This window comes from Conger conger, chromosome 7, assembly GCF_963514075.1.
Source record: "Conger conger chromosome 7, fConCon1.1, whole genome shotgun sequence".
Taxonomy (NCBI): Eukaryota; Metazoa; Chordata; class Actinopteri; order Anguilliformes; family Congridae; genus Conger; species Conger conger.
In genome coordinates, this window is record NC_083766.1 from 34,310,253 (window position 1) to 34,334,077 (window position 23,825).

General features: G+C 48.1%; 1 protein-coding gene across 5 annotated transcripts in view; it reads left to right on the top strand.

Annotated features, from left to right (window-relative positions):
- The window catches only part of dlg2 (discs, large homolog 2 (Drosophila)), a 239,252-nt gene that overhangs the window by 115,324 nt on the left and 100,103 nt on the right, over positions 1 to 23,825 (top strand). The window contains exon 1 of one of the 5 annotated variants that reach the window (XM_061247621.1): positions 1,097 to 1,221. The exons of the other annotated variants lie outside the window; for them this stretch is intronic. Coding sequence (XP_061103605.1) covers positions 1,144 to 1,221 — 78 coding nt within the window. The 5' untranslated portion in view covers positions 1,097 to 1,143. Of the gene's footprint in view, positions 1 to 1,096; positions 1,222 to 23,825 lie in introns of those variants that run through there. 5 annotated transcript variants of the gene reach the window in all.

The following is a 23,825-nucleotide window of genomic DNA, read 5'->3' on the forward strand; positions in this document are numbered from 1 at the left end:
TGTAATACGGGTAGAGACCTGTGTATCTGATGGGGGAAAGGAGAGAAAGAGTTGGGTGTCATCGGCGTAACAATGATATGAGATGCCATGAGCAGAGATAACAGGGCCAGTGGACAATGTGGAATTATGGTTTTAAAACCGTTTATATCAGTTATATGTAGATGCGGGAAAGTAGTGCCCTCATTATTAGTGTTGTTATCATGGTGTAGATACTGCCTGTGTTTGGGTTGTTTGTGTAATGGCGGTTGTGGGAGTGATGGGTTGAATGCCCTGGCATGGTTCGATCCTGCAGGATGAGACCACAGCGTTTCCGGTCGCTTTGGAACCAACCCTGTTTCCAGACCTCGGCTGCCCAGAGAGAGGCCTTGGTTTTCTGACTGCACTGGCCCATAGCTGGCCAGAAGGTTGGTTTGGGTTGCTGGCAGCAAAGTCACAGTTAAAAAGCACCCCCCAAAAAAAGACCGCCACCAGCAGACTAGTCGTCCGTGGAGTCCAGTGTGTTGGCAGGTCATGCCCCTGAGAGGGAGATGAACGTTTGGTTAGCGCCTTGAGGGGCATGGCCCTTTCAGTTTTATGGGCTCCGGACGAGCGGCGGGGGCCCGAGTGGGGCACAGGGCTGTCGATCGCCCCGCTCATCAGCAGCAACCGCGCTGTGGTGCCCTGGGCTGGATCAGAGCGGGATATGAAAGCATGCGCCATATGCAAACAGACCTACAGATGGGAACTGTTTGGAGGAGAGTGAGGGAGTGAGAGAGAGAGAGGAAGAGAAGGAGACAGAAAGAGAGAGAGAATCACAGACCAGGAGAAGAGGGAGAGGGGATAGAGAGAGTGTGTCATAGAGAGCGAGAGGAGGGGGTAGGCAGGGAGGGAGGGATTGAGAGAGAGAGCGAGAGAGAGAAAAGGAGAGAGAGGGAGGGAGGGAAAGAGACCGGACTCCACAGCGCTGAGATACAGGTGCACTCATTTCTCCGGTCCTGCTCCCACATCCTGCTCCTGGCTCCCCCCCCCACCCCTCCCAAACGGACTCTCTCTCCTGTGGAATACACGGAGACGCCTCCCTGCCAGCTCCGAGCAGAACTGATGCATCCTTAGAGCTTTTACACGTCCTGTTCTGAACCAAGAGCCTTCCTCCACCCTGCTGCTATGTTCGCCTCTATCTGGTATGCCAAGAAGCTGGGGAGAAGGCTGGTGCTCAACGCTAGGAAAGCTAAGATGCAGAAGGTAGGTGTGCGCTGTGGTCCGGAGTACTTTTGCTGAACTGTTATTTCAATACATTGTCTGTACGTGCATGAGAAAGTATGCTTCATTTGATGGGTGTGAAACTGAAGCGAATGGGTTTTTATAAGGGTTTTTTCATGCTCACTTTCTACAGAAAGAGTTATTGTATCTAGAATATGAGCAGTGCTTATATTAGCACAAACTGTTGAGCCATTCCTTGTTGAATCTCTTTTTTCGGTGCTGGATATAAGGCGGAGGATAAGTTGCTTGTGCGCTCGTGTGTGTAAAGTCGTGAGGAATGTCGTCAGGTGCGTGTTTTCGCTCCGGCGACGGTTGTGTGGAGAGTGCAGTTTAATGTTGTTAGTGCCGGTCGGACGTATTGATTTTCCGCTCCCCTCGCCGGGGGAGGATAAATGCTGTACGCAGTCGAGCTCTCCCCCTGTGACCTCACTGCTCACGCAGGGGGCTTAAAGTAGCGTTTGTCTCTTTCGCTCCGTTTTCCCCTCTGTTATTACTGCGATCTGTCCTCTAATCACCCTGTCATCCGGTGCCTTGTTCTCCCCGCTGAGCGTCAGCGTGCGCCTGTGCAGCGCGTGTTCCTCCCCGCCCCAGCCCGTCTCCCAGCTGCTCCGGGCGCCCGCGTGCGTCTGCGTCCCTCCCCGCGCCGGAACTGTTGCTCTGCCCGTGCTTCAGAGTCTGTCAGCAGCTCCAACACTAGTAGCTCCAGCACTGTGTCCTGTTCAGCCGATACACTGCTGTATGTGCTGGTATTGAGGTTTGGGGGGGAACGTAGTCGGTCGCTCGAATCAAGGCCACTGTGGGTACAAGTTCACAAAAATCTAATGTGAGATTGAGCGAGTAAATCAAGTGTATATGCGTGTCCCAGATGTTTCATGTGTCTAATGTTCTAAATGTGTTTTTGTAATGGATTTCTAAAGCAATGTGCTGTGATGTTCTGATGAAACGCTGATGAAGTGTTTTCTTTTTTCCCGCTTTGAGTCAGTGTAGCAGATCGGAAGAGTGTCATCATTGTAGTTAATTTGAAGTACGCACTCTGCTCGTTTGGACACCTGCTGAGATGTGTTGCAGGCTGCTGCCAAGGCAACATGAGTCCCTGGGAGGTGGAGGGAGGGGAGTGTGCACTCCAGAGACATGGTGGTGTTTATTGGGAAGGGGGCAGAGGGAGTGCTGTTGGGCCCTGTGACAGGGTTTCAGATCACCCTGATCTGTAGGGGAAATATCGGGCGATGCGATGGGAAGGGCCCCTTACCCTGGCTGGGAAGAGAGGAGTAATGGAAGGGTAGACGGCTCTGATACTCCTCTTTATGGATAATATCATAGGAGAGCATCGTACTGCTGACGTTGTTCACCAAATGCTATAGTTCGGGAACGACAGCCAGTGCCCCCCTGACGCCGCTGGGTGTGTCCTGGTCGCACTATGGCTGGTTGCCGGAGGTCCGCGTCGGCGGGGCAACAGTTGGCTCAGCCTCGCCGGGGAAAGATAGGGGTGAACAGGTCCGTCTCACCGCTCTGTAGCGGTCAGACCAGGTGCCCCACGGATGCTGAAACCGAGATTACGCTGACCCTGTTCTCCTCAAGCGACATGGGCAGTGCGCCTGCAGGTGGGAAAATAGCGAGTATAGGCGTCACATAAAGTGTCGAGTGGCTGCTGGAGGGAGATCAACAAGTTCAGGATAGTCCAAGGAATATGAAAAGAAAAAAGAGCGATGGCTAGCTCGCCCAGCTAAAGCTGCCATGCTCTCTGTCTGTTGATATTATGACAATAATATTTATATGGCATGCAAACAGCTGAAGGTGTCAAGATGTGGAATCCAGATTCAAAATTGTCTTGTTTTGTGAAAAATGGCTTCAGTTGTCCCTTTGTTCTGGTGAATGTGAAAGTGGTGACTTTTCCCCCTTGACTCAAACAGGAAGGATTCTCACACTCCACTTCCTCTGTTCTTCTGCTGCACAACACCCAATTGGTCATCTACCAATACTGCATGACTTGCAGTCTTTCTGTGATTTTGTCTTTTGACTCTTCATCCTGTTTAAATGTATTCTTCCTGTTTTAGATGGCCACTCTTTGACTCTTTTCTTCTCTTATGCAATGGGGTGCTGTAGTTGAGGTGTGAGCTTGAAACTTAGTCAGCACGGTACACCTCAGAATCACGGTAATTATCGCTTTTTTAAGCACAGGATTCTGCAGTTTCAGCAGCAGTGTGTGAAGTATGCATATCTGGATATTTGTGGAAAATGTGTTTGTTTTTTGTTTTTTTTGTGTGTTTTTTTTTTCCCCTCCCCTGCTTTGATGGGAATCTGACAGTTCTTACCACTTTAGGCATCCATAATTACATTCAAGGACACCTTGGTTGTACTCAGTGACGAAATTAACCTCATGTGAGCGATCGATTGAACATACTGCCTATTGATCAGCCTTTTACAGCTCTCGACGTTAGCTCTGAATATCTCCAGGCTAACTCCCAATTAGTTTCAAAGCCGAGATGGTCATTTTACGGACACGCTGACATTCTCGGAGAACAGCCGTACCTGCCCTTTATTAGGTCATGGGGCGGGGGTGGGGGAGGAATGAGGTGGAACACAACAGACCTGGCATTTGTAAAGACGCCTAAATAGCAGCCGAGACAACATCACGGCCCTTTCTCCAAGCCAACCGGCCCCTCTTTCCGAGCGAAGAGGGAGCTTAAACGCGGGATCAAAGCGTCGACACAGTAACTGTGGAAAGCACTCAGCGGATACTCTGAACATCATGGCTAGAGTGCGGTTCCACACAATGCTTCATTACGGCAAGTGGATGGGACGTGTGTCTGGCTGTATTCAATTCGGGGAAGAAAACAGGGTTGTTCGCCCCTTTTGAAAAGCGCCAGGGACCCGGGTAACAGTTGGCCTGTAGATGACATCGAGTGAGAAGCGAAAGACTGTCATCCGGCGAATCAAGGTTGAAGAGGAAGGAGAGGCGGGCTGTGCTGAACAGGTAAAAGCAGCGTGTGTGCGGAGTGTGTGCAGGGTGAGGGAAGAGTGGAGGGTCTCTTTCAAGCGTGGGGTTCAGCCGATTCCTGGAAGCAGCCGGCGCTGACCCGGCCTCGCAGCAGGTCAGATGGATCCTTTCAGTCAGCCCGGGGGCCCGGGTCCGGGTCCTCCACTTGGTTTTGGCTTTCTTCGCTCTGTGGCGGAGAGAGAAAATGATGTCTGCCGTCTTTGTGGGAAGGTGGATATTACTTCTGCGTCTCCGCTCAGGCTGAGGTCAACTGGAAGAGGGATCAGCAAAGCCAGCTCTTCAAATCTTCCAGTCAACAAAATATCGGGTCTCCAGAGCACTCCCATTAACCGATGGCAAACCTACCATTATCAATTTGTGCGTTAAAGAAATAAGCGAAGGGATAAATGCGGTTCCCTAACCATTCAGGATTTTGTCCGGCTGCAAGACCGTCAGCGGTGATATACTGTAAACCTTTTGGAGTCGATCCACAAAGCGTTGTTGGACTTATCTGACCCGGCTCGCATTATCAGCAGGAAGAGAATCTGCGGTTCTCTTTTTGGTACTTTGAAATAAATGCCACAGAAATGCTTGTCGGGAATTTGCCGGCTGGCTCTCGTTGAAAAGGAACTTGTGTATGGTGAAGTGCCCGGAAGTCTGGTGTTGAATCCTGACCATGGCATTGAGGCCCATCCCTGGAGGCCATCATGCCGGGGCATAATTTGCTGGTTTGCCAATAGAAGATAGATTGTCATTGATCCTGAGCCTACAGACCCAGAGTATATATGTATGCACTTATAGATTTTTTTTCCTCTCCTCAGGATATGGATTAACATTGTGTCTGAACACAATGAGTAGTTTTGCCTCCACCTCTGTAAACTTACTTGCATAACTGTTACATATACATTGTTTGCTTACTTTCCACACACACAAAGACGCACCCACACACAGAGGCATGCACAGACAGACAGACAAACACAGATGAACGCACACACATGTGCTGTATATTTTAGTCTATATTCCCGTTTGACATTTACATTCATATAGAAATAAGAGCGGGTATGTTCCATGGGGATGGGGTAATATTATTATTTTAATGTGATTTATTTGAGGGGACCCCTGCCAGTACTGTGCCGGTGGTTTTTGTGCCTACCTGCTTCCGCATGGTGATGTTAACAGTCATATCTGCGTCCCAGCCCTGTTTCTGACTGGCCCCGGGGACCACAGTTGTGTTCGTCAGTGAGGATAAAGCCTTTTTGCAGCATTCTTCTGCCTGAAGGAAGAGGGACAGAAGGGCAGTTCAACGACAAATCTTATTAAGAGGGAACAACCACTGAAGCGGTAAAATTAGACTGAAAATTTGAGAAAGGAGCACGCACATTATGATTTCCCATAAACTCTCCCCTTCTGCTTTTAGCTGTTGGTGATTTAGTTGTGAAATTGAAAGATAAAAAGAGAAATGGCCATCCCACCTGAACAGAAGCGTACAGTAGTTTATATCACAGGGGCCCCCTGAGTGTTATCTGCATTCACTGCCGTACCGAATGACTGGCAGATGTTCTGGGTCCTGGGATCAGCCAAACGCAGTCTGCTCTTTTGCCTTTATGAAAGCAAACAAATAAAAGGTGATTTTGTTGTTGAAAAACGGAGGTATGCTTTGGTTGTATATTACCTGGTTAAATGTTGTTTATTGTCTGTAGTGCTCTGCCCCCTTTGCTATGACACACATCCCTCACTGCTGAATGTGGGGACTTTGAAGAGAAGAACACCAGCTTGTTGAAGAATGATTATTTTTTAATCCTAGCAGATTAAGATTCATCCTAGATTCGCCATTGCATGGTTGGGAGATGGGTCAGATGTTGGAGAGAATACCTAGAGCCATAGATACAAGACGACACTCACTGGCTTAGAGGCAACGGACCAATCACAGTCGGGCCTCAAGCAGTGAAGGTTGATTGCTTGGATTCACGTGCTGTAAGCATCATGTCCTCAAACCTACACAGCTGACGAATTCTAGCACTGTGTGTGCTTATCTGTGTGCAAAATAATATTGCCTCTGGACAACTGACCTTTTACTGAAATAAGGAATCCAGATAGATGCATACCATCATAGTTTTGGAGTTGTTTTGCTTGGCATTCATTTTCATATGTAAATTTAGTATCGAGCAAACATCCTGTGTGTAAATCAGAATTTCTGTTTGTGCTAGAGAACATGATCCTCATGCGGTTTATATGTGTTCTTAAACAGGTGGGGCTATGATTAACAATCATTACGCTGTAGCGTAGTGCTTAAGGTGCATGACTGGGAACCGCAAGGTCAGTGGTTCGATCCCCGGTGTAGCCACAATAAGATCCGCACAGCCGTTGGGCCCTTGAGCAAGGCCCTTAACCCTGCATTGCTCCAGGGGAGGATTGTCTCCTCAACTGTACGTCGCTCTGGATAAGAGCGTCTGCCAAATGGCATTAATGTAATGTAATGTAATGTAATATACGCCCCCTGCTGCCAGCTCGGGAGAGTGAAGGCAGCTCATGTTTCTCTTCCTTTCGTACCACTGCTACAAGCTGCACGCTCGCAGGGCAGCGGCGGAGGAGACCCAGTCATACGTGTGTGCAGAGTCGTGCAGGCCGCACCGATGGCTAACGGCGCCTCCAGTAATGAACGCCACTATCCTTTTTGCCTAGAGAAGTTATTCGATTCCTTTATGAAATCCAGTGATTAGTAGTATGTAGTAGCTCCACCCCGCACAGATTAATGGATTGTGACTCGAACACTCAGGGAGACCTTGCGGCAGTCTCTGGGCTCATTTTTACGGCCTGACGCTTGTTTTGTGATTGATGAGGTTGATCGAAATCTGAAGTGTCCATGCAGACACTCATCCATATTGAAATTGCATTGCTTTCAGGGTCTCCTTTGCTGAATATGTTGATGGAGTTGTGTTCGGGATACAAAGCAATCAAAGCGCTGGAAAGTGATGGCTTGCAAACTGTTCGCTAGATTGATGTGACAAGCTGTCTTTTATTGTGTGAATGATTACAATTGTAGACTTTTATTTTTTTATTTTTTTATTTTTTTAAGAAAAAAAGTGGGGGGTTTTTTCAATGTCTGAGTGCTTAAGTGCATTTTTCTGAGAGGGATTCTTCAGTATGTTGAGTGGTATTTTTCCTCAAAACCCCTGCTGGCAACCTTGGCGTGAGAATATACAGTCACGAGACAGCGGCATGAAGACATGTTACCCTGCTAATAATCACAGCTGAGCCAGCAGATCCAGGTTGATGGATATTAATACCCGCTAATGATGGAATTCATTATTTATCATTTTGACATGACAGTCACAGGACCTGTGTTTTATCCGGTCTGTTAAGAGAAGAGCATAAATAAAGGGCGGGCTATTACAGTATATATTATTAATTATATTAAAAATTATTTCTCAGAAAATGGGTTGGTTATAACACATTTTCAACAGTTTACAAAAGACTCATTATGTCTGACAGCATCCAGTAAAATCGTTTCATTTCCTAATACAGTTTATCAATAGTTCTCTTTAATTTGAAGTGACTCTTGTTACTCTATGTGCTTCTGAGTCCTTTTTTTTTATTCCCCATGGGTACAAATCAGCAATGCACAGTACTGCTTAAAAACCTGAATGTTCCCACAAAGCCAAATCTTATTAAATCTATTGCTATTGAAGATCCTTTTTACCTGTTTCCCTCCGCCATGTTTATCGCTGTGCAGTGGGGGGTTCTTAAATTGCTTTCAGGAAGAGGATCCTATCACACTGATTCATTTAACAAAACTCCAGTTACTCAATTGTTCCCAGCAGTAGCTGGCACTGGACTGTAGCTGTTCTTTGTTGGCAAGAAATGAGGAATCCCTATTAAAAAAAAAAGCAGAAAAGAAATGATGTATGTCAGTTTAAATGATTCAGCAATTTATTTAGAGCGGCTAGAATAAGGAGTATAATGGCAGGAACACAGTCGCCATCTGTCTGAGAGCCAGAAGCCGAATAACAATACAGAAAATGTTGTTTTTAAAAGGATTGCAGTTCAACAGTCGAGTTGAGTTTTCTGGATCTCTTGCCTCCTTTTTCTTGATGCTGCTGCTGTTGTTGCTGTTGCTGTTCTTCTGTAACTGAAAACAAATGTTATTTTACTCTTAGGCATGTGCTGGCCATGGATGACTTTGTGGTTTCTGTGAAACACACTAGCTACTTAATTTAGTTTAAAGCCCTGTATCAAATCAATGTTTGTCCTTCACTGTGTCTTAAATGCAAGTCAATGGAAATGTTACTCTCATCACAAGCTTTTTGCTGAATGGGGTTTTAGTGTCACCAAACTGTTTATGATGGACAAACAAATCTAGCTTCATATTGTCAATGAAGGATAAAGGCAAATGTCATAGCAATCAATAGTAATTCCATAATATTCCCAAAATGCGCGTGCAGGTTTGTTTTGACATAGTCCGTGAAGGGGTCTAGTGGGAGACTCATGCACTGCATTTCCATTGTGCTGGAGTGAGCCGCCAAAATTCCCCCCCTTTCAATCTCACTTTATTTCTCTTACTTTTGAGTGGCCACCGTCTCGGCCAGCTTCATTACAAAGAGTGTAATTAAGGGCGGGCCGGTCGTCAGGCTGCCAGACAGGCTGGACTGCATGCTAATGCGCTGGCCGATTAAGCCGGACGGACAGCAGTGCCACGGGAGAGGACGTGAGGCAAAACCTGCGAAACTGTACGACAGGACTGCTACAGCAATACACTGGTTATTCTTCAATCTGAATGTGAGACCGAGATCTGTAAGGAAAGCGCTTTCTGTTCTCTCTGAACATCAGCTGTTGCTGTTGTGGCGATGGGGGGGGGAAACTCTGAATTATGTGTCCAATTGTAATCTGTTATGTTTACATTGAGCCTTTCATCTGAAAGGGTTTCGCAGTGAAGGGGGATAACTCACCTCACCCACCCCTAATGTGTAGCGCCAACCCGGGCGATGCGTGGCAGCCCGAGATGGAGTGGTCCATATTCTCTCGGCACAGCGCGGTAATTGCTTTTTTTTAAGGCAAGAGTCGGAGACAGTCCACATTAAAGGGTCTTCATACTGATGAATTCCTGTAGTGAGTTACACCAAACAATTATCAAAGTAAATTAGAAATCGGTTTGAAAAGATAAGGGATTCTACCGCTCGAGCGTTCCCCCCTCCCCCCCCCCCCCCTTCCTCGGCCCTGAAGAAAGACTCGATCCATCCTCATTTCTCCACCGCTTGTTCCTCCCTGCTGCCTCGTCACTCAGTCTTAGCCAGCCGCGTGGAGTAACGCGATGACTTTCGCTCTCCCTCAGAACGGTGAGTGATTTCCTGACGCGTCTCGTTGGGGACTCGGCCACTCTCAGACACGAGGTGATGCATTACCCTGCGGGTCTCCAGGCAGTGTGCGGTCCGCTCCAGAGTGGCTGTTAGGACCCAGCCCACACATCACACACCACCATGACAACAGGAGAAACGAGACTCACAGCCTGATTCTACAGCTCGGGTTATATCTGCGATGAGCCCGTTGGGTTTTAGCGCTGATCCTCACAGGCCCACAAATGTACCAAAGAGTTATGTAGCTCAATGTAGACTGTAGTAGTAGTAATAATAATAATAATAATAATAATAATAAGAGTAATACAGCCTTTTATTATACAACACATTGCAGACTAATGTGTTTCCCAGGTTAAAATGTAGTTGACCGTACAGCTCACCATCCAGTTCAGCCCAAGATCCCTGGCTGAGGCTACCTTCCCTCCCCTGACTGATTTATTCCGGAAAGACCCGGTTGGATCCACCAGCAGCGTTTCATTATTAAAGAAGTGGTCTGTGGCGGGAGGGAGCGGGACCGCTCCCGTCCCCCTCTGGGCTCCAGGGCTGATTCTAGCGTGGCGTGGGCGGCAGGGACGCATCACTTCTTATCAGAGAAGGCTCTCGTCCCTCTCGACACCGCTCTGTCTGGGCGTCGGCCACAGCGCTTTCAAACCCGAAAGCGACGGTGCTTTTCTGCTCCTTTCCAGTGCAGCCATGGAAACCACATTAAGGAGTGTTTAATGAGTGTCACTGCTTTTAATGAGCTCCGCAACGGCATCAAAATCAGTTCGTTTGGGCCGACCGCCCTCAGACCAGCAGGGGTCGTCAGTTCCCCGCGGAGGCCTTGTGTTTTCCGGGTCACTGATGTTGCCCTTGATGAAAAGTCTGAGAAGTTTGGAGGAACTTTCCTGCGTCTCAGAGCCCCCCTGGAGCACTGGAGGCGAATCGGGAATTTGCTTTGACGTTGCGAAACGCAGCCGCCGTGCTAAAGGTGAAACAGTGTTAAATTAATGAGTTGTCTCAAAGGATCGGCTCTGTCTGTAAAAAGACTTCACTTTCGGTTGTGTTGGCTGCCGTAAAACTGATTCACAAGTACCCTGATCCCAGCAGACTTCTACATCTCCTATTGCTCAACATGTCTCAATCCGTGGATAATTACAGTCCATGTTTTTATGAACATTATCACCAGAGAGTTTCTGCTCTCTCTATAACGTAGAACATGGGACTTTTAAGAGGCCCACGTGTGTGGAGGGTGATGGGACCATGACTCAGGCAGGTCTGCAACCCAATCCTCCAGTCTGTAGTCCTAAAATGAGTCTGCTAATACCCATACACTCAGAGAAGCCTTGACGTCTTTATCTCGCCAGCCATAGCGTGCTTTGTTCTGGAGCCGTTTTGCCGGCTTCGATGGAAACTTGATTACCGCGGCTCAGCGGCATCGAGAGGCGGCAGGTGAGGAGAAGGCGAGTTGAGGCAGGCGACCGACGCCTTTGGCAGCTTGTGAGCTCCAGTAGCTGTCGCCAAGTTGAAAAAGGAAGAGCGTTGGGCTCTGCGTCCCCTGGCTTGGTGCCGATCAGCATTTCTTAACGTCCCTGTCCGTATCGCACCCCTTCCTGGAATAGGCTAGGTTTTGGGTTTATCTGTGGCTCATGTAAATTTGGGTGCTTTGTCATGTGCCGGACTGTCTCTCTTTACCTCTCCCCCCCCCGCCTCTCTGGGTTTGTTGCTTTTGTTACTGTTGCCATCAACATTTAGGCTGTCTGGCCACAGTCATGCGGCGTGCTGTCAGCACAGCACCGCCTGGCCTGCAGCCGTCACCGTTTCTAAGCCTCATTAGCCGTCTGGCGGTTTCCGCCGCGGAGCGGAGCCGGCGAGCCTAGCTGCGGTGAGCGGGGGTTGGCCGACTGCCTCTCTGCTCCGTCCGTTCCTCTACACAAACACGGAGACCTCACCCCCCTGCACACGGTCTACCTGGCTACCTGCCTGGTCTTCAGAAGGGAGCGGTCGTCCCGCTTTCACAAGACCCCCCCGCGTCTGAAACGCTCCGCTACGAACCTGAACCGAACGCGTTTCAAAGGGCCTGGGAGCGTCGCTTTACCAGCAACAGCTGCTCGACGAGGCAGCCCTTGCCCAGAAGTGCTTTCACAGAGCTGAAGCGATACGCACCGGGGAGCTTCAGAGGGGTCGCGCGGCCTTGTCCGCCTTTTAATTCCCTCCCCTCTCCCTGCCTCGCTAACGCGATGGAGATTGGACCGCGCACCTCTTTAAAATGCGGAGATATGATTTCCTTTGAACTCGTCTGAAGATTACAAGCCCTCGAGCAGACTCAAACCCAAATTGCAGCTCGCAGATGGAAGACCTGATATCCGCTACAACTTGTTTGAAGCCCGACTTTAACACGGTTGCCGCGGCTGCATCTCCCCCACTTAATTTCTTTCCTAAGACTTTAGGGGTTCTCCTCTCCGGGGAAACATGGTGCATCAAAATAATTGAAAAACGGTGGCAGTATAATAGTTAGGAAATTGGGTCTATAGCTATAATGCATACAATTCTCAGGTGAGGCACTCAGCGAATATCCAACTTTATAAATGGATTGCATGGAAAAGAAATAAACAGACTTGCTTTGAGTAAGTGCATCTGGCAAGTGCCTGAATCTAAATGTGAATAATGAACAGTATTGTTTGTTTATCCACTGCCAACCAAAGGATACAAAGTACTATTCTCTTTAAAATATATATATATATATATTGTATGAATTATCATGTGTGTCTAATTTGGAAATAAATTGTGGCCATATAATTGTAAACTAACCCCATGGAGTATTTGTAAACCTGCTATAAAGTGTTTATAAGGCATTTGTGGAAACCCATCCGACTCCCTTCCTGGCGTTTAATCATATTGTGTCGTTCTCGTTTCGGGCTGGGTCCCCTTACAGGCCGCGGCTGCCTGCCTTCAGCCAGGCCTCCCTGCCGAACTGCATCCATAATGAATGGCCAGGTCCGCTCGTGTGGGCGGCCTCTCTGAATTATGGAGCAGGAGAGTCCGGCGCCTGACCAGCCGTAGCAGATGGCGGTTTTAGGTGTTCTCCGTGATATCCGCCGCGCTCTGCCTGGCTGCACTCGCGTCTCCGCCCGTGCGCCTTTCTGCCTCCGGGTCTCTCCACCTCTTCCTCCTCCTCCTCCTCCTCCTCCTCTTCCTGGCTGTGGGGTTTGTTTGTGAAGGGAGCGCATCCTTATCTCTTGTGCTACAGCACAGGATAATCCTCTGCCGCACAATGAGGTACAGGGGAATGGCGGCTCTCAGATAATGATGCCTCCTGTCAGTTAATATGCCCTGTGCGGTGACACACGGGCGAGGAGCTGCTGCTACGCCCTGTGTGTGATACGGATCCACAAATGCCCCATGAGATGAGAAACACAGTTGCTAGAGTGTCGTGAAAAAGTATTTAGCCCTGTCCTGAATTCCTCGATTGTTAAGTACGGTATGTCAGGCAATGGTTTGCAGTCTTTAGACAAAGTGTAATTCTGTATTACATTATTGGCATTTGGCAGATGCTCCAGAGCGACGTACAGTTGATTAGACTAAGCAGGAGACAATCCTCCCCTGGAGAAATTAGGGGTTAAGGGCCTTGCTCAAGGGCCCAATGGCTGTGCAGATCTTATTGTGGCTTATTATTATTGTGGATTAGAACCACCGACCTTGCGTGTCCCAGTCATTTACCTTAGCCACTACGCTACCGGCCGCCCCCTGTATTAGACATCGAAGGGCTCTGCCAAGGCGTTGACATTGAGGCTGAGGACAGAAGTGGCAAACCTGAGCTTCGAGCGATGTTTGGCGTCACTGTGCGAGAGGGGTCCCGTGTGGCAGCTGTCTATTAAGGGAGAACATGCGCTTGCGTTTCATCTAACGGGCTGGGATGTCCTCAAATATGACGTACCTTGCTGGATTTCTAGGCCTGTCCAGGAAGGGCGAGCTATCGTAATGAGCCCTGGGTTTGGGGGAGCGAACCCTCACGCGTCGCCACGGTAACCTCAGCCACTTCCAGGTGAGGCAAGTCCACCTTGCCCCATTCTGGCCAAGGATATTTTTTTGTTAAGCCAGATGAGTTTAAACGGTGATGTTGCAAAGCAATTTTTAATACTTATTGTATCTCACGCTCATTCATTCAAGATTTTAATGTCAATGTCAAACGCCTTTTATTGTGTGGTGCTTCTTATAAAAGGCTGAATTTATTTTCTGTCGAGCTGTGCTTTTGATGCGTTTTGGCCTTTTTGGTTTTGAGCTCCTCTTGACAGCTCTGTGAGATGGCAGCCTTGCAAGCTGCCACAGGGAATTGTGCCACCCTGCCCATTGCTGCTGAACTATTGAACGCATTTCATCATTCAGAGAGTTACTGACAGTGCTAGGCATTAATCCAGAACCCCTCAGTCTGGGAACCCAAACGGAGAGGAAAATATGCCCAAAGAAACCCACGCATTTCATATATCTAATGGAATCTGTTTTCTACTATCTTAGCTGTAGCAGTATACTTGTCAGCCATTTTGGCGTTGTTGTAGTTGATGACGTAGTCACAATGTCGTTTAATGGCCATGCGATTCTAAAAGTGTTTGTACAGTATATTGTTGTTGAGCAAATAACTCACACAAAGGGGTTAATAACATGCGCGTATGTGTACGACAGGCTTAATGTTGCATGTATATGGGACGGGGTAATAGTGTGCCTTTGTGTATGACTCAGGGTTTAACAACATCTACATATGTGTATGGGACGGGGTTTAATATTGTGTCTATGGGAAAGGGGTTTAATATTGTGTGTATGGGAAAGGGGTTTAATATTGTGTGTATGGGAGAGGGGTTTAATAACATTGATGTGTCTGGAAAGAGGTTCAATAACTTGTGAATGGGTCAGGGTTTAATGGCATGTGTATATGTATGGCACAGGGTTTAATAATGTGCGTATGTGTATGGAAAGCGGTTTAAAACTTGTGAATGGGTTGGGGTTTAATAACGTGTGTGTATGGGACAGGGTTTAATAATGTGTGTGTGTGTATGGGACAGGGTTTAATAACGTGTGTGTATGGGACAGTAATGATGTGTGTGTGTGTGGGACAGAGTTTAATAATGTGTGTGTGAATGGGTCGGGGTTTAATAACGTGTGTATGTATGGGACAGGGTGTAATAGCATGTGTGTGTATGGAACAGGGTGTAATAGCACGTGTGTATGGAACAGGGTGTAATAGCACGTGTGTATGGAACAGGGTGTAATAGCACGTGTGTATGGAACAGGGTGTAATAGCATGTGTGTGTATGGAACAGGGTGTAATAGCATGTGTGTATGGAACAGGGTATAATAGCATGGCTCACACACGGCCCACACCTTCACTCAAACCCCTGAGCCCGGTGTGCAGGGGGGTGAGGTGACTCAGGGGGGCCAGAGAGGGCGGCGGGGAGCGGGCGGCCCCGCGGGAGGATTGACGTGTGGAGATGGGTTCACGGCCCAGGGCTCATGTTTGTATTCATGAGCCGGCGGGAGAGAGGTAATCGCCCACATCGGGGTGGCCCCGCCCCCCTCGGCCGCCTCGATGCGGGCTGTCTAAAATAAGCAGTGACCACCGCGGATTATTCCATCTTCCCCCGACCTTTGCTTCCTCCTAATGAATTTATAATCAACTCTGTGCTCTGCATTCAGGGCTTCAGATTCCTCCTGCTTCAGTAGTTCATCTGGTCTGGCCTGATATAATTACGCAGCGGAGGGCCGGTAGGTCAGCAGCCTGTGAGTTATTGAAATCATAATTCACTCGGCACGCTAACTAAGGAGAAAGAGTGTTGGAGGCAGCAGTAATGCGTAAAACAAGGTCCATTAGGCTATGATTTCCCAGGCCTTTTAAAAAAAATGCATTTCAATCACCCTGAAGGATTCTTTGTTAATATAAATGCTGTATCATGCATTTGGGCTGTGTTTATGGGGCTTCTGGAAACTTCCGACTCGTGCCTGTCGTGCGGGTAGCAGTTAATGTTGCTTGTTGCCTTTCAAACTGTCTTTTGGGAAAATTGTACGTACTCTGCTATTTGGGATCAACTGTGACAGTGTGAGGATCTATATGAGGACTCACAGCTTTTTGCAGGTTGATAGGTTAGAGCCTGGACATTATATCTGCATGTTACAGATAAAACATCTCTTTGTTAAGGGATTTTTACTCCAGCAATTCATAATTGTTGACCTTCAGGTTTTTGGTGAGATAAATTGTTGAAAAGCTGCTACACCTTTTCTCTGTGCCTTCTTTCTTCCGTTTCATTTTGAACAATGAGCACAAGAGTGCCCAGTTCATCTTTCCTCTTTGAGTGCACACCTCTGCATCTTCTTTCATTACACATTTCCTTATGAAATCCCACAATGAGCTTCATCTGTAAAGGATGTGGTCTGACCTTTAATGAGGCTTTCTTTATACCACACAAGTGCACATGCATTGTGTAGTGGATATGACTGGGACCTCGACGGGTTTGGCTTCTCCTGCAGGTGCCATAGTTACACAAAGAGAGCAGGATAGCCCTCCAGTGTTCTGCTTGGTTCTGTCCAGTTTTACAGCACCTCTGCTGGGTGTTGCAATCCACAGCACTGTATTACTGATTGTAACACAACCATCTTGATATGTTTCAAACACACATTCTGTCTTGGATTCTGAACTGTGCTGCAGCATTCACATTGGGCCACATATAAGAACATTTCCGTATTCTTATCATAAATTGCTCTTTTTTCAAGCAAAATCTAAATAAGACAAAATTGGTGAATACGCCACTTTGGCACTATCAACCTTAAACATTTTCACCCAATCGAAATGACTGCTATATTATTGCTTTGAGCCCCTATTAAAACCTTACTCAATTTTCTTAATTCCAAACAAAACAGCAAATCTTTTCATACTTGTGCTTCTTGCATGAGGCCCATCGATCCTAAGCAAGACCACTTTTCACTTAATGTGATTTGTCAGTGCCATCTGGTGGCTAGAATGTGAATTGTAAGTCAGAAAATCTGTTGGTTCTCCTCACTGAGCATAGGATCATAGAACAGTTTCATCACTGTTGTGTGTAACACACAGTATAGATGACATCTGACCTGGTGAAGGCATGACCACACCACACCAGGTTTGTTAAATAGCATCTTTATTGAATGGTTCTACAAAAGATTTTGGAGATCTGTGAGTCTGAGTCTGGGCTTTTCTTTGTTCGCGGAGGTGCGCTGGTGAATTCTGTGGAGGTACCGCACCTCCGCTATTAATACCTGGGGGAAATCATGGATGTGAGTCCACATACTGAATCAACACTGCCTTATCAATGAATATAGAGGGTCAAACCGCAAAGCAACCACAGTCGTATTTACAGTGATCACACTACTGATGTCTCGCCAGATGGCTGATGTTGGGTCATAAATAATAATAATAATTATTAAAGCAGGTGTTGTCTATTGTTATTATTAGAGAATGCAAATGAGGGCCTTTCAAATTCATTCCGTTGTGTTCTTTTTTGAGAATGAAGTTTTGTAATGTGTTTTGTTTCCGTTTTAGCAGCATTCATTAGTGCTTAAGTGTCGGTTCTGATGCTGTACGGCTGAGACCCACACTGCATGTACTGAGTGGCGCTTCCGTCCGTTCCCTGCGCGGTAATTAGAGACCCCGCTTTTCACTGGCACCCTGAGTCACTCGCACAGCTATCTGGGATTCCCATTTATTAGAGATTAATTAGCACAGCCTGTGGAGAAATCGGGGATTTATGTGGAAGAGATGGCTCGCCACTTTCTGTCCCCCCGTGGTTTCCCTGGGTGGGCTGCTGTGTGCGGGTAAACGCACGTCTCTTCTCTCGGCGGAGGGCAAGGTCGCCCTCTGCTGGAAGCTGAATGTCATAGCAGGCCGAGTGGAATGGATGATGCTGGCTGCTGTCATCAGAGCTCTATGTGGACATTTAGGCCCACAGTCACCCATGGGCCTTAAATTTAAATTTTTTTTACATTTTTCTCTTTTTTATGCATTATTCATAGGGTGTGAACGGCTTTCCTAATGCTATTATCATTGTGCCAGCTCCCAGGGCCACAATCACTGACAAACAAAACCCAGCACTAAATAAAAAAAAGAAAAAAAAAGAAATAATACGATAATTCAGTTAACATTACAAATTCAAATAATTGTTGTGCAACTCAAATTAAATTTTTGCTGGCACTCATTTCTGCCTGTAACCTTGGCATTTATTTTTTCCCTTTTATTCTTTTGGGAATGGAGATCCAGTAAAGCAGTTTTTGTGGCTTTGTCAGTTTAGTTCTTTCAGTTTTTGACAGTTTAAGGTAAGCTCTGGGTCCTATGGCCCAGTACGAGGTTAGCTCGAGGTTAGCTCAAGGTTAGCTCGAGGTTAGCTCAAGGTTAAGAGTTTACCCTTCTTTTGTTCCTTTGATCGGGTCTCTGAGATCTTTTTTTATTTTTATTTTTGTAATTTTTTGGAATTGGCCGTTCTTTGTTTGCTTATCTGTTTTCCGTTGTGTTTGTTTAATACAACTAAGTGGTTAATTTACACTTTGTCAACCTGAGTCTGGTCTCATATGTTATGGGCCTCTTATTTTCAAAATAATTAGGCCGAGGACGCAACACACGCCAAGAGGCCCCCAGGGCACCGGGTCAGCCAAAGTGCGACAGCTGAATTCACTAATCCCACTGCATTTCTGACAGTCAATAGTTCTATGAAACTTACCCCTCATTGAATCAAATTCTGTGTCACTTCCCAGCTTAGCATAAATGCCAGCTGGGCACACAATGGGTACATTTGTGTTTGTTTTATTTATTTATTTTAAAGAAATGGCTCATTTGGCGACGTGGAACGTGGCCTTGCTTATTAATATGATGCTCAGTTGTTTGTCTTTGTGGTCACAATGAGCGCTGATGTGAAGTTCATTCAGAGCGCGGTGTGGCTGCTCGCTGTGGGCTGTGGCCGGAAGCAGAACCCTCAAACGCTGGCCCCTCCAACCCCTTTCAGCAGAAGCTCTCCCCGGGCTTTCGCCTCACAGACCCGTGGCAGTGCCGGCCCCCGGTCACGAGTCTCCAGCGCCCCTGGGGAGCCCCTCCTGGCCTCCTGGACCCGGCGAGGGCTGGCAGATCCATCGCCGCGGTCGTGCTGCGATCCGAATAAACGAAGCATGCTGCTATTTAGTGAGCCTCTGACATACGGACATCCTTCAAGGAATGATAATTATACATTAGTGATTATACATTTTACAACACCCCAGCCAAGGTAGGAACTTGGTTTTGAGGGTCTGATTCTAACATCCACAGTTAAGCTTCGATGGAAATTGGCTGGGAGATGTCCCAGCATGCACTACAGAGAAATTGCATCTACGGCAACATGGCTGTTCATCATGCTTGAAGTCAGGGCGTCGTGGTATGGTAGCCTTGGAAAAGGTAGTCCTGATGCTTATGCATTAGTATGCAGTGTGTTCGAATTGCTCTCTATCTCTCTCTCTGAACGTGAGCATCCTCTTTAATGAAATGTTATTTCACACCTGGTGTCCTTCATATCAATCTGAATGTAAATCAGACAGGTGCTTGTGGCTTATTCTCGGTGTAATTTTCATTTAGGCCTCTTTCATGGTGATGAGGTATTGTTCTCAGGGGTGGGAACTGACAATGTGTTTCCATGGAGAGGGCACGTGACGCTCACATGATCCAGAAGGGGGCGGCAGAGAGGTCGTTCCTGTAAACCTGAGACCAGCGACTGTCACCGCGGCCCCTCCCAGCGTCTGTTTCGCCCGACCATCCTCTGGCACGGCCATGTCTCTCGCAGTCGTGCCGCAGCTGTTTTCCCGTGCAAGCAAAGAACGGTTTCACGTGCCCTCGGGCGCCGTGTGTGTGATTGACAATGTGGTGTCCTCATAGATGCCTGTGTGAAAACGCTCTTCAACCTCAGTCAGTACCCGACAGCGTGCCCCCCCCCCCCCCCCCCCATGCTATGCTCATTGAACCTCACCGAGTCTCTGAACCTAAAGTGAGATGACATCATCGTAAGGCTAAGCTCGGTAGTTTTCCACCTCGTAGCCGACGGCTGTCAGACGCTTGACGGATGCAGTGTGCGTGCACGTGCCGGTTTCCAGCGAAGGGTGACGTAGAGGAACATTAAGAGAAAGCGGTAAAAGCCCCGGCAGCCCTCCTCTTCCCCTGGAACCTGACATGTTTGTTTTAGTTGAATGTTGCGGCCCATTCTTCACCACTCCAGGGGAAGGGTTACGCTCACCGGCGCGGGCAGGAATTGAGCTTTATGTTCTCTTTGTGCGTTCCGTGAAGCACATTGCCTTAGTCAGGAAATCAATCTTTTTCAGCTACGTTAAAAAACTCATGATCATGCTGGACAGTGTGGTCCAGAATAACCTTTGTTCTTGCTTTTCATTTTTAAACAGGTAGGTGTGATTAGTGAGACAACCATACAAATACACAGCAACCTGTTGACTTGGAACCATTGCATTACATTACATTATTGGCATTTGGCAGACGCTCTTATCCAGAGCGACATACAGTTGATTAGACTAAGCAGGAGACAATCCTCCCCTGGAGCAATGCAGGGTTAAGGGCCCAACGGCTGTGCAGATCTTATTTTGGCTACACCAGGATTTTAACCACCGACCTTGCGTGTCCCAGTCATTTACCTTAACCACTATGCTACAGGCCGCCGGAACCATCTGCAGTTACTGATTAAATATTTTTCTCTTTCTCCCTCCCAAATAAGAGAGGGGGAGAGGGACTATTTTTTCCATTTTAGTTTAGATTTTCTGGTTGATGTTGAGAGCCTGCATAATAATGGCAATCTCAGTCTTCAGAATTAAATCCCATTAAAAACCTGTGGTCTGCACTGAAGAGACCATAAGTACAAACCCAAGGGTATGAATAATTCTGTATGGACGAATGGTCAAAAATACTTATCATAAATTATAGAAAAAGGTGTTTACACAAAGTATTAAACCAAGGTTGCCAATAATTGTCAAACAATTTTGGAAATATATGTATTTATTTAAAAAACATAAGACTTTTGTTAATTCCATTCAATTATTAATAGAGCACACTATATTACACATGTTGTATTTAGGTTACAATATTTTTTGTGCATATTTATCAAGGGTGTCACTGATTCTGGAGCCCACTGTATGTTCTTTATTGTAGTGCCCGCTCATTGAACAAGGGCCACTCGGTGACTCAGTCTGGCAGAGGCTCTCATTGTGGTCTGGATTACATTTTTCAAAAAGATCGTCCTCCTCATCTCTCGTTTGAATCACACGCGTGTGATACTCTTCATAGCGTTTCCATGGATACCCCTCATGCGGCTGCCGGTGAAGAGCCGTTGTTTGCGGCACTTTCGGCCCCGGTGAGATGTGTCCAATCGTAGGAGTGCGGCCAGTAGGGAGCTGGTGCCCCTGCAGCACGCGGAGCTCTTGCGTGCAGGCTGGATGGCTGAGGCCGTAATGGAATCGCCAAAGTGTTTCAGAAGTGATGGGTTTTGGAGTCAAGCTCTCCAAACCGCTCTTAAATCAAGTGTTCCAGATTTATAATCGAGTTATTCTGTGTTACTCCAGTCTTCCAGGCCTGGGCAGTCAGAATGTGGAAAAAGAAAGAAAGCTGCTCCGTCTCCACTGTGCTGTTAGATGTTTGTGGTTGGCCCATGATCGCGATGTCCCGGGAGTTTAATGTAAATGCTCCACTTCCACTGTGCTGTTAGATGTTTGTGTTTGGCCCGTGAACGAGATGTCACGGGAGCTTAATGTAAATGAACCCAGAGAAGCACAGTGAGAAGGGGATGGCTGCAGGCCTGAGTAGGATCTGGGCTCTGGTGGGGCCTGATGACTAATATCCCATCATTCACCGGGGCTCTGAAGCTTAACCTCACACTCCCAGCCCATTTCTCTCCATTTGTGAGATGTGTGGCGGTGTGTGAAACTGGCAGTCCTCCTGCGGGGGGGGGAGAGAAGGGACGAGAGTTGAGGGACGGAGAGGATAGAAAAGGAGAGGATAGAAAAGGAACACAAAGAGGGGGTAGAGCAAGAGTAGAGGTGGGGAGAAAGGAGGAGAGGGACAGCAGAAACCAAATTGCAGTGGAGGAGAGGCGGATATGAGGAGAACAGGAGTCTGGAGAGAGGTTGTTGAGTGATGACTGGTAGGAGATGGCGTGCCCTGGCTCCACCTCTCTAGTAAATGGTGTTTGATTAATGGCGGATTGACATATGCTTGTGGAAATGTGTATTCTGGCTGAGAGACTGGTGCCATTTTTGAAGCATCTTGAAAATGTAATTAATCTGGCTAAATGTGTCCTTTGCAAATAAGATCTCTGTGTCTTCCTGCAGACGTCTTTCACTTTTGTTCTTCCGTGACGGTAAAAACGGAATTCTCACAAAGACATTTGCTTAACCTGTAGTGAGGTGTTCTTAAGGAAAATGTACTGTGTGCTGTTCTTTCCTCTGGGACAATGCTGAACGCGGAGTTAGAGTGCTGGCCTGAATTATAGCCTTGTATCCAGTAGGAGGAGTCATACTGTAGATGTTACATACATTAGCCCTGCTCAGAAATGACAGCACTTTGGTCTCGGAGCATTTAGCGTGAGCGGTTTAGTATCAGCCGCTCACATTAAAGACACTGGATTTGGTTAAATGTGGCTGAGGGATTACTCTGTGTCACTAAGTTAAGCAGGCTCGCTGCTTTTGCTGTGCTCGGTGTAAATATCTCCCTGATTATTTAGGGTTTGTTTCCTCGCCGTGCTTTCTCATGCTTTTTGTATAAGCGGTTTGTTGAGCCGGAGAGGGAGAGAGCGGGAGAGGGAGAGGGAGAGGGAGAGGGAGAGAGCGCGTGAGGGGGGAGGGATGGGGAGATTTATAGCTTAAGCCAGGGGAAGTAATTGATGAGTAAATATGTTGAGTGCCGCTGCTGCCGCTGCCGTCCGCGCCACCCGACTGGGCTTCCGCCTAAAAGGATTTTCAGCGCAGCCCCGAGTCTCCAGTCCCCAGCTGTGCGGGGCATAGATTGCTTCTGCCTGGAGCCGGGGATGCTGTCAAGTTGCTGTGCGAGTTGAGTCATCTATTGACAAAGAGCAAGCGGCGAGCGGGCGGTACGCCACTGTTCCACTCCCGCTCTCACTCTCCTCCTCGCTCGCTGCCACTCCTCCGCTCCTCCGCTCCTCCCTCCAGCCGCCGCCAATCCGCCGCTCCGGTCTCCGCGTGTAACCGCCGCCATGCCCGCCGTCTGACGGGGGGACTGCCAGAGGAGAAAGAGCGCACCTCAGCGTCCGCACGCAGCCGGCCGAGAAGAGCGAACGAGAGAGAGGACCGGAGCCCGATTCCAGCGCGGGGAGAGCGGGACAGAGCGCGTCGGGGATGAACGCTTACCTGAACAAGCAGCAGAGCTGTTGCCGTGACGGCGAGGGCAGGGGCATGGATCTGGCGCTGTGCGAGTCTCCGTGCCCCTACGGCTGGCAGCAGGAGCCGCACGGATACCCGCCCCAGCCCCACCAGCCCCCCCAGTACCACTTCGGGGGCTCCCAGGCGCTCCAGTCAGCCGGGGCCACGCTGCCCCGGCAACGCGGCCGGCTGACCGCCACCCGCTCCGAGGTGGAGTGGAGGAGCCCCAGCCGGACCATCGTCCGGGCCAAGACGGGCAGCTGCGATCTGTGGAGCGAGTGTGACTGCCAGGGCTGGCACGACCCCTACCAGGTAAAAACCCACCGGACCCGGCTCTGTGCGTACGGACTGCAGGGTGGCTGTAATCAGCTGGCCCTCTTGTTCGAAGCGTAAACGGATGAACGATGAGAAAGAACGAGGGAGTGTTTAGGTGGAGGGTGCAGTGTTAGTCGGGGTGAGGGTGTGGAAAGTCTTTTTGGGAGCAGTGCGGCTGTTTGCTCAGGAGCTGGCTTGGCTACCTTTTGGTGACTCTTTGCTCACACTCGGGTGCAGACGTTTGTCATGTGTAAACCGTAGTGTTAGCGCATCAGCTTCAGGTGGGCCAGTGTTTCGCTCTGCGACTCGATAAAGAGACAGGATCCATTTCACCTTTCTTAGAAATCACACAATTCAATTTGTCTGGTTTCTCTCCATCTGTGCTTTTGCGTTGCTGTGCCTTATCTTCCATCTCTAGAGTTTGTACTTTTTGCATGTTTGTGAGGTATACTAAATGTGCAGGGCTGGTGTTGCGTGCTGTAGTCTGGGGGCTTGCTGCAGTTGCTCGATGCTGCTGCCACTCTTTCTGAAGTGGAATCCGGTAAGGCCGTGAGCGG